Raw genomic sequence first — 11,494 nt, 5'->3', positions numbered from 1 at the left:
TTTTTTTTTTTTTTTTTTTTTTTTTTTTTTTTTTTTTTTTTTTTTTTTTTTTTTTTTCTTACGTACAACTTTTTTTTATCTGATTTATTGTAGATTTCTTTTCCCCCCATGATTTGTATAACGTGTATACTAAGTTCAATTGACTTTCGTCAACCAGAATAGACCCGATGGGAATCTAAATAGGAAAATATTAATTATAACCACCTAGTAAAATAATGAAATATTAATAGTCTGAGTAGCAGAAAAAAAATTAATCCGTAAGAAAATTTCTCTTAGTAGTTCTCTTAGTAATATTGGAGGAAATGAATGATTGGTTGAGGTTTATTGGCACAAGAGCCAAAAATGTCTATATTGAGTAACAAGGTTAAAGAGTTGCACTTTTTGAAAATTAATTAAATTAATGAATATAATTCAACGGTTTTTATAAACTTTATAAGATTTTGATGTATAGGGTGACGTCAAAAAAACTTCTTAAGCTTACCAGGAATAGCTGGAGGAAGATCTTTGGTCTTCTCACTAGTCACTGCACCCTCAGAAGACATCTCCGCATTATGGGTATTACACCGAATCCTCTTTGTTGTGGTTGTCATATTGAGGAGGAAACTTCAACATATTCTTTGTGAGTGAGAGGTCTATTCTGCTCCAAGATTTGAGCATCTGGGACAACATTGTGTTAAGGCCTGGGAACTACAAGATATTCCTGTCAGGTGTTAGCTGAACTTTTTTTCAGCTATAAAGTCATTCCGCTAATCATGATCTAGGGTTTGAGAACGGTAGACCTCTGGTCGATGTGCCTTGCTCCTCAGATCTGCCCAACCTCTAAGTCTATGTCCTATATACTAAAAGAGAGCAAAACCTTTGAAACATGACTATTTGTCTACCTTATATGTTGACCGTTGAAAAGCCAAATTTGACTAGGGGTATTGCTGAATGTCCTTTATAAGCTGGCAGACAAATAAAAAAAGTTTTACTAATATTTTCGTGACCAGTAGACACCCTGTATTATTTCTGATTTGGAATAATAATATTAAAAGCTAGTTTAAATCTATTGAGAGGTGACATGAGAAAACTATTGTGCAGAGTGCGCAAAAAAATAAGTAAACGAAACACCCTGAAAAACGTTTGATTTAACGATCGAATTTTCATGTACTAGGTTTCAATCATAATGGTTCGAGAGTGTTCAAATGTGCTAACCGTACGGAAAATGCGAGAGCCGTGATGGCTCAGGGGATAGAGTGTTCGCCTTCCAATGAGGTGAACTGGGGTCGAAACACAGCAATGACTGATTGATATGAAACCTGCATTCGGCTTGCACCGACTACAGGTCTGACGTAAAATATCCTTAGTGGTAGGCGGCTCATGGGTTACAGTTCCCTTGCTTTCAGGCTAAACGTGGAAGGTTTTCCTCTCCATGTAACGCAAATATGGGTTTGTACCATCAAAAAGTTCTCCTAAAACTAAAACTCAGTGGCATGACAGCCCATAGAGGGTTACGGTCTACTGTGCTCGTAACCCCATAATTGTGTCGTGTAAAATAAAATAAACCATTGAAGCAAATTAGCCTTCGTAGAGTGTATTTTTTATGGAACTAACACACATTTGCTTTTCAGGAAAATCACGGTAACTTTCTGTGGTTAGCACGCCGGTAAGGGGATTCTAACCCCTTACTGGCAGTAATCCGTCTACCAGTAACTCTTTCGCGCTGATTGTCACATATCTGTGCCTGCATGAAAAGTTATCAATCGAGGGAAAAAGATGAAACTGATAACCAACCAATTCTTCGGCAGTTTATTTATGTGCTGGTTTATAATAGTGTAATTTATTTAATTTATCGCTAAATTCAGAATGAAAATTGTATAGTTGGACGTGGAACTAAAATTTGTGATTAAACTAACATTTAATGAAGTGAACTCAAACTTTGTCTGTTTGACCACATCTGACTAAGCTACCGCATTTAATTTCCCCCCATCTTTATTCTGACTTTGTAAGAATGCTTTCCTGAATCACCTGTCCTGAAGGGGTTAAGGATAGTTTACATCCGCGCTGTGGTCGGTGCTAGTCAGGTGCGAAATCCGTCTTGACCAACTCTCGCTCGAAGACGTACGTTCTATCCCCTGAGAAACACAACAGCTTACTTTCCATCATTTTGTGCATTTTAACTTATGATTTTATTCTTTTTTATGTCAAAAATGTATAGATGTTTAAATATACCTTGTTTTGTTGAAAGCAGGCCATCAATGACATGCACTACTCCATTTGTGGCTATTAAATCTTTGACCACAATTTGGATGTCATCAACGTACAGTTTATTATCTTCGCTTCTGGATAAGCTCAGGAGTTCTCCAATCAAATTTGAGCTCTTCGCAAACTGAGGGATAGCTTGAGAGCAAATCACGTGATCAATGATATGGTGTTTCATGAGTCCTTTAAAAAATATTCGCACGCATTACTTCGTGCATTGTCCATTGTTTCATTTTAAAATTTGTGTGATTACACTTTTCCAAGTATTTCAATTTAGGATTAATTTCATTTCTAAATTATTAAATACTAGCTTCTAAAAATGTTGAATAAACCAAATGGAGAGATTCACGGCAATGTTTAGAATAAGTTTAATGACTAAATCACATTATTAGGATAATTAGCTGCAAACATTATGTGGAGTTTTTGTAAGATTTCATTTTTATATTTAAAGTAGTAGAAAAATTCATGCTTATCTATAAAGTTTCGTTTCACTATCTCTTGGGAAAAAAATCATCGGAAAAAGTTGACAAGTAAAACGAATGTTTGCCCTATTAAGATATTAGGTTTAAAGAACTTATTGTTCTACTAAAGTAAAAACTTTCATCAAAATTATTTCATTATCAGAACTTTTCTTTATTGTTCATCATGTATTCGCAGTTCATATGGACATGTGACTGTGAATGACAGAAATGGGTGATTGTTGACTTCCACCGGTGAATGTTGACAATCACATAGTCCCTTTGGTAAATGTGCAAAATATATACTAGGTCTAGTTAAGTGTCACTGCCTTAAAAAATATTGTTCTACATCAATATTTTTTAAGGTCGAGTATCACTGCTCGGTATGCAATTAACCGGTACTCCAAACACTGGTGTTTCTCCTAATCTACAATCAACAATTGTTAAAATATCGAATAAATATAATTATATCAACGAATAAATTAATATCAAATCGGATATAACAAATATTTCGGACATTCTCCAAAGCGACTATGCGATTCTTGACATTCACTGGTGAAAGCCAACATTCTGTTGATTTTGGTCATTCACGGAATTTATATTTGAATTATCACTATCTTGATTAAATAATTTGAAATTTCCGTTCGAAGCAAACTTGTCACTAGAGTTTGATGAATCCCATTAATATTAGAACATATATTTGATCCTAAAATTAGGTCATAATTATTATTATTTCTTTCTTCTTTGCCAAAATGATTTTTTAACAGTTAAAGTAATAGATTTCCCATGAGCATTAAAACGTTAAATGCCACGCGAAATTCGTATGGCTTGCCCGTCTGGCCAAACGGTAAATAAATACAAACTAAATTTGCAAATATTAGACAGATTTTAATAAGGTTTTTTAAAAAGTTTCACATGACATACCTGAATAAAAATGGTGAATAATATAAACCTAAGAATTGCTAAGAAATAGTGGTGGCAAGAAATCTACTAAATTGAATTGATTAAACCAAGAATCACTGAACTACCACTTGAAAATATTTATTCGTTGTCCGGAGCAAGTTGCCATCTCTGTGTATATAAATAAAACTATTTTTGCGTGTTCGATATTGCATTAATTTCTTCAAACCATTTTAGTAACGATCGTAATATTAAAAAATTAAAAATTTACTCCAATTATGTGTTTCTAACAATCTTGGCTTCGCCGGTGACCCCCTTGGCGCAACGAACAAACTCGGTGTCGGTCACCGGTGACCTCCATGGCATTCAACGCGATAGAAAAATTGAATAATGTAGTAAGTTATCGTAAAAGCTAAAAGTTATGAAAAAACTAACATTAAGAAGTCAAGTAGGACAGAATTTTTATTCTGGTAAATTTTATTTGAGATGGTTGTATACGAATAAATCAAGTAATCCAGATCGTCTTCTTACTGTAACAATTCTTTACATTCCTAAAGAGTAATCATTCAGTTTTAACTCGAAATTGCCACCACTAAATTTAGTTTGAAAAACAGGGGGTTGGAATCTACCGTTAAAGGGAGTTACTATCAATGTTGAAGCGGTTAATAGAAATCGTTTTTGAGTTGTTTCAAAATGTGATATTTAACGTACTTGATGTGCATCTGTCATTCTTTCTTTCTTCTTTAGATTGTGGTGCTCGTTTAAATACTGAATCCGATGGGGCAAATACAGTGAATGTCTTGTTTGGATTTCTTAATGTTTGTACAAGCCCGGCGCGACTCAACACTGAAATAATGGAAATACAATATTAATAGTAATAATTATAGCATTCGTATAAATATAATTATGATATCAATTATAATAAATATCATTTATATTTTTTTACTATACAAAAATAAGAGTAATATTTGAGCAGGAGTAAAATCAACTTGTCCAAATTAGACTTTCCCGTCTAAACTTTTTGGTGAAGATATTATTATAACTTCATGGTATCTTACACTAGTTCAATGCCAGCAGATGTTTTAATTATTTTTAAAGACATTCAAAGTAACATACACAAACTCGTAAAACAAATTCCTTTTAAGACTTACTTCCTTTTAAGACCGAGAACTGAGAATCACCCGCAATAATGTCGGCGACCGTTTTGATAGGTTTTGGTAGAACTTTCTCAACTAAATGAATGATTCCATTTCTCGCAAAATAATCAGCTGTTATTATAGGCACACAATTTACTGTGACAACCTGCAATAGAAAAATAGGGGATTGTTTTGAAAAATTTCACACGATTATAGATTAATATTTATGGAACAGAGAAAAATATACACGTCGATTATAATGGCTCCTGTTATGTTTTTTTTTAGATTAAATATTTAAGCAAATTTTTTTCTCATAGATTATTCTAATTTTGCTATTACTTTTCTTCAAATTTTAATTTTCCGCTATTTACGTTTCTGAACAGGATGGTTAAGTCTAAAGATGCCAGCTTATCATGAAAGTGCGGAAAAATTTCTGTGAATAGTGTACCTCCTCCCTTACTCTACATTTATGCTGCATAGTGTAAAGAATAAACTGTTAATCTGACAAATATTCGCTATCTCTTTTATAGATCAGAAATCCAATCTATGATGAAATAGCCGATTTTCTTTTGTTACTGTTATTTGAATTGTTAGGAAATTTGAAATGAATACCTTTTCAGGGACATAATAGATGTTGATTCTTGTTTGATTGTTGCCATCTTCTGTTCCTATTTTCTGCTCGTCGTGGAAATCATCTATTTTCAAAAATCCTTTCACCATGTGTTTCTTGATTAGATTCTTCAATGTTTTCTTTTTAAGACTTCTAAAATTATAATTTCTCACGACTTCATTCTGAAACATTGATATACAATCAAAATATACAGAAAGTAGCTTTTTCTTCTTCTTTGGATTAGGTTATTTGTCGAAGAGAAGGAAATTATATTAGAAATAATCTGCTGCTATAAAAAGTTAGGTCAACAATAAAAATAATGTAAATATGTAACAAAACTTAATTAAACGTACTGAGTTTAATGAACTTTATTTAAAAATATTCGGGGAAGTAAAAGACATTTGACGTTTACATTACAACTTTGAAATATGTGAATTGTTAGAGAATTCTCCGTCCATCTGAAACTTTCCATCACAAATTGATGGATTCTGAAGGATGAAAATTTTGAATGGGAATATTTTGGCATTTTTATGAAAATTCTGTTTTCTAGAGTCTTTCAGCATTGACATACTTTTATCATTAAACTATTAAAAAAACGATAAGAAAAAGTAACAAATTGTTTATTTAAATTAAACCACCACTTTTTCTGTTGACTCGCCACGTGGCGAGTGGTTATTTTCAAGCCTAGTGCTTTTAAACGTTATGAACAGATACAAAAATTGAGATATAAAAATATTTCTCAATCTATATAGCAGAAAACTTTATAAAATGGAAATAAAAAAAGATCAAAGGAGAGAAATAATTAAAAAAAATTAAGACAAATGTTTATTGAGTTAGTCGTAAATTTTGCAGACTTTCATTTCACATCAATTTTAAGAATTTATTTTACTACAAGAATATTTAAATTTACAAATAGTTTTTTTTTTTCAATGTTAATTGATTAAAACATATTGTTTCCCTCATCCTTTTCTACTAGTTTTTAAATTTTTTTGGAATGTGGCTAGACTGACAATACCACAAAGTGAACTCACTTCAGAAATTAATTCTTGATCTTCAACAAAGGTTTCCATGGCAGCATTTTGAGGACAGAAAATTGTGAAATTGCCAGAATGGAGGACATTTTTCATTCCCACTTCTTTCACGATGTCCACCATTTCCAGAGCACCCATACCTCTTAGTGTCGGCAGAAGATCCTTCAAATCAACTGTGAATCAATAGAATTGATGATAAGCATGACTTAATTGTACTATCATTCTAGAAGAGTTTTTTTCAAAGTGATCCATGATTAAAGTCGGCAGAATTTTTTTCGAAAGTTGAACTACAATGATGTCTAAAAGTTAAGCATAATCATGCTCTAATACTAGGCACATTCAAGGATTGGACAAGAATATATTTTATTCATTTTTATTTTATTGCCGTCATTGAACAGCCGATCCAATTTTGGGTTTACTGCTAATGTTCCGTAGCCTTGTAATTTTGATGTAATTTTTTTTTACAGATTTGAGAGAATCAACGCGAAAAGATTACTGGTCGAAGGATCGGGGGTTAGAATCCCCTTGCCGGTGAGCTAACCACAGAAAGTTTCCGTGATTTTCCTAAAACGAAAATGTGTGTTAGTTGCGTAAAAAAACACTCTACAAAGGTTAATTTGCTACAATGTTTTATTTTGTTTTGTAACTGCCCTTGTACAGGCGACCCAATTTTGGGTTTACGACTACTAATGTTCAACTGCGTAGCCTTGTAATTTTGAACCCACTCCAGAAGACAAGGAAACTCCTGGATCCAGTATTGGAAGAAATTCGCCTTTGTGGAGGACTTTTGGATGGAACTAACCCACATTTGCTTCACATGGAGAGGAAAACCTCTGACTTCAAGGGGATTTTAACCCATGATCTGTCTACCACTGAGGATATTTTACGTCAGCACTGTGGTCGGTACGAGCCGGATGCTGAATTCGTAACGACCAGCTGTCGCTGGGAGGTGAATGCTTTATTCCCTTAGCCACTTTGGCTCTGGACAAAAATATAGAAGCACTTTTATGCTAACTAAATTGACACAGTTTCTTCTGTTAGCAAGCAAATGTTTTGGAAGATTTTAAATAGCAAAATTGTTGACCCAATTTGAAAAATCATACTTGAAGCTTTCATAAATTGCGTCATTTTTAGTCAAGCAAAGTTCAGATAGAGCAAAATGAGGAAAGGAAGTTTATAATTTCTGTCCAGTTTTAATACCAGCAATTTTGAAAACCTTCTATAGGTTTAGGAATATTTAAACTAGAAGGCTTCTTTAATTATAGCCGTATTGGAAAGAGAAAGAAGCTTTTAACTGGGTAAAAAGAACCCTACTTCTAAGATTGTCACGCATGGTATTTAAATCGTGTCAACTGTTTTGAAAGTAAAATCTTTCAAAACATTTACTGATAACAAGAAAATTGGTGACTGGTGTACGCTAAATCTGACGGCGTCACAAAGTACTCCAAGTTCTTATAATAAATCAATGCCTTTAGGGGTACTATCACAGAGATCGATCGTGTAATCGATCTATCGATTCAAGTCAGCATTACGATTTGAGTCGTGGTGACTCAGGGGATAGAGGTGAACCTTCCAATGAGGTGAACTGGGTTCGAATCCCAGCATTGGCTGGTCGATACGAACTCCGCACCCGGCTCACACCGACCACAGTGCTGATTGTCCTCAGCGGTAAATGGATCATGGGTTGGAGTCCCTTTGCCGTCAGGCTCATTGGGAAAGGTCTTCGTGGTTTTCCTCTCCATGTTACGCTAATGCGGGTAAGTTCCAACAAAAAGTCCTCTACGAAGGAAGCTTTCTCCCACCACATGATCCAGGAGTTCCCTTGTCTTCTGGATTCGGTTCAAAATTACAAAGCTACGGAATTGAACATTAGTAGACGTAAACCCAAAATTGGTTCGACTGTACAACCAATGGTTATAAAACTAAATAACGATCTGAGGTTGGATAGATGATGTGTGAATGGGTGTCTTTTCTGTAAAACAAGTTGTAACGTATGTCTGTGACTGAGGACGTATTATTGGCTATCTTGATCCTCAAGCTGGCTTTCCGATATTGGCAAGTAGCATAAGTAACAGCAACAACAGCAACAAATTTTTTCCATAGGGTTAGTAAAGAAATGATTTCATATTTTTGTATATAAATTTATGCATAACTTTTAGATACCAGTGAACTTCCTCAACAGTTAAAAGCATAACAGGCCTTGCTAATTGATATTACATATTTGAACAATTGATAAGATTTAAATTGTTTAATTTTTGACATCGTGTCTAAAACAAATATTTAGTTTACCTTCAAAAATATTTTAATTTACTTTTACTGAGAATAAATCTCCCATTAAAGTGTTAATGTATACATCTTAAAGAAACAAGATTTATACATTAAAGTATGCTACCAATAAGATTTTTCTCCACTACAAGTTGACAGCTATAGGTTAACATAGCTTCAGTGGTCGGAAGTAGAGCACTACAAGTAGTGAAACTACTGTACTCGCTACATTTCTCTCGTAATTTGTAGTATAGTGCGATACCTTTTTTTTTAAAAAAAAGTAGCTGTAGCTAACTACATTTGTGACAAAGTAGTTGTAGTAATCTACAAAAGTAATATAGTTTTTCGAAGCACTGTATCGTTTCTTACGTACTTGGGTTTTCGGGTAACATTTCCTATTGGCAACAAATCTCATTGCTTAAAATTTAATTTTTACATTGATGAATTTAATTTAAAAGTATATAGGCCATCACACGAGAATGATTTTGTTCAAGTAGTCAAAGACTATATTGTGGTTATTAAATCATTTTACATTAAAATATTGGTTTGTTGAATTTGACATAAAATAATAGGAACCACCCTTTTAATGATTTTGATCCCTCTTTTACAGTCAAAGCTACTTATGTATTTATGAAAACTCATTGTCGTGTTTTTCAAAATCATTTCAGATCAAATTAATTAAATCAATTACTAAATTTACAATCATAAATTTTCTAAGATAACACTCCTACAACAAATATAAAAGTTGGCAATTTTTACATCTGTACAATCAGTGAAAATAGAAAAAAAAATGGATAATTGATCGTAATAACCTTTGACTTAATGATCGGATTTTCCCCTTCGGTACAAATAAAATGGATGAGGGAACCAATCTAAGATTGCACCTAAGCTAAAATCCAATTTTCTTAGATCGGTTTCTGTCGCCAAGTTACAATTTTTTTCCAATTATTCCAAACCAGGATTTTTGTAAAATTCATTTAGATAACAGTTACTACTAAATGTCCCCACTTCTCTCTCATTTGCAGGGCTTAGGAAGAAGGCGATAATACATTTCAGTTGATGATGCGATAACTTTAACATGTTTTTTCTCTTAGAGTTTGTTTTTAAAGAATCACTATAATCAAAACACTTACAATATATGTAAACAATTTTTCTTTTAGCAACAATTCTTTTGGATGATTTTACATGGCAAAACTTTTTGCCCAATTTGGAAGATCCTACTTAAAGATTTCAGAACTGGGGTCTTTTTTTTATCTATGTATAATTTGCAGCGACCAAAATCAGCATAGAAAGTTAAAAGCTTTTTTTTCTTTTTCTATGCCACTATAATTAAAAAAGCGTTCTAATATATATTTCGAAAACCTTAAGATTTATTTAATACTAGGAGGCTTCACCCCCTGCTCGCCGGCCCTCGCCAACCCCCGGAACTGCTTTCGCAGTTCATTTCGGATTGCTTCGCAATCCAATGCTCGCTTTGCTCGCTCATTGGATACGTTCTTAACGTCTAGCTTTTGTATACTTTTTTGAATACTGAAGTTCCGAAAACTTTTCACTGTAGAAAATTCTAAACCTGTACATTTCAATATTAATTTGAAATTGCAAACAGTTCACATATTTTTCTTAATCACACTATTCTAAATTTCAGTTGTTGAGAAAAGTAACTGTTGTAAGTTTTGTTTTAAAGTCTTTCCCACCAGAGGGCTAAAGCCATGTGTTGTAAAACAATATGAAATAGTAGTCTGCCACTGAACGCCGGATGTAAAGCATCGGCTTTGATGAAGATAATTTTGTATTTTTAATTCTCTGAAGGGCGCCACCCTAATAATATGGAATTTGTAAAATAAATGTATATATTTTTGATTGTTGATGAAGCCCATCATTTTGTGTTTTCATCAGTGTTCAGAAGCAGAACAACTATAAGTTTTTTATTTTATCACAAAAATATAAAATGTATAAAAAACAAAGAAAAGAGTAAGAAAATGAGTATAGTCATAGAAAAAGTTAAAATTATAATATAGTATTTGTCAGTTAAAATAAAACTTTTTGTTTAAGTCATTGCTAACAATTCAAATTTCTCCGAGGCAATTCTAAAGTATAAATTAAGGTAGTATTGTTAAGTTGAAACACAATATTTTTAGTTTTGATGTCAACAATACAATTCAATTTTTCACAAAAACGATTGTTTCCATTGTTAAGTTCAATGTCAACAATTCAAATTTTTCTGAGGCAACTCTTAACCTCTAAATATTATTTTTTTTATGTACACATTTCTAAATGTCAGTATTCAACCACAAAACAACTTAAAGTCCTCAAATTTAGCATGAAGTTGTAAAATGTAATGAAAGAGGGTCATAGCAATAATGAAAGTAGAAGTAAAGTTAGTACTGTAAAATTAAAACAATATTTTTAATCAATGAGCCAAGTTCTTCAAGAAGCAGTTGTAGAAGTAGGTTGTTTATTTAAAACTTTTTATAGAATTTCTTTAAGAACACAATTGTTAATTTGGGCATTTGGCGATACAACACTTTTAGAATTGAAGGATTTGTTACGTCAAGCGCTCAGGTATCATAATTTTGATCTAGTTGCGCTTCTATGTCATTTTGATTTATGTTGCTAAGTTAACTTTCAAAAAATTCTATGGCTGGCAACAGCATTTTTATTTTTTAAGTTGTTTATTTTTATTTCTTTTAGAATTCGTTATTTTTTTAGCGAAATGTTTTTTAACCTAACAGAATTCTTTGCCGACTGTTTTCTCTATGAATGAAGAAAATAAAGTAAATATTTAACTGTTGTGAAAAGAATCTTATTTAGTTGTACAAAGTACTTCAGCCAAAATTTGGGAGCCACGTAAGA

At 32.7% G+C, this 11,494-nt stretch overlaps 1 protein-coding gene across 2 annotated transcripts in view; it reads right to left on the bottom strand.

Annotated features, from left to right (window-relative positions):
- LOC107437770 (transforming growth factor-beta-induced protein ig-h3) overlaps window positions 1-6,570 on the bottom strand; it is a 24,079-nt gene extending 17,509 nt beyond the window's left edge. Inside the window, exons 1-5 of one of the 2 annotated variants that reach the window (XM_043047509.2) lie at window positions 6,377-6,569; window positions 5,348-5,527; window positions 4,751-4,901; window positions 4,311-4,445; window positions 2,212-2,424 (exon numbers count right to left, since the gene is read on the bottom strand). In XM_043047509.2, the coding sequence (XP_042903443.1) occupies window positions 2,212-2,424; window positions 4,311-4,445; window positions 4,751-4,901; window positions 5,348-5,527; window positions 6,377-6,514 (817 nt within the window). In that variant the 5' untranslated portion in view covers window positions 6,515-6,569. Of the gene's footprint in view, window positions 1-2,211; window positions 2,425-4,310; window positions 4,446-4,750; window positions 4,902-5,347; window positions 5,528-6,376 lie in introns of both variants that reach the window. The other variant, XM_016049871.3, reaches the window with a different exon arrangement.
- Window positions 6,571-11,494: the final 4,924 nt, after the last annotated feature.

Source organism: Parasteatoda tepidariorum, chromosome 8 (genome assembly GCF_043381705.1).
Source record: "Parasteatoda tepidariorum isolate YZ-2023 chromosome 8, CAS_Ptep_4.0, whole genome shotgun sequence".
Classification (NCBI taxonomy): Eukaryota; Metazoa; Arthropoda; class Arachnida; order Araneae; family Theridiidae; genus Parasteatoda; species Parasteatoda tepidariorum.
This window is presented reverse-complemented; position numbering and strand designations above follow the sequence as displayed.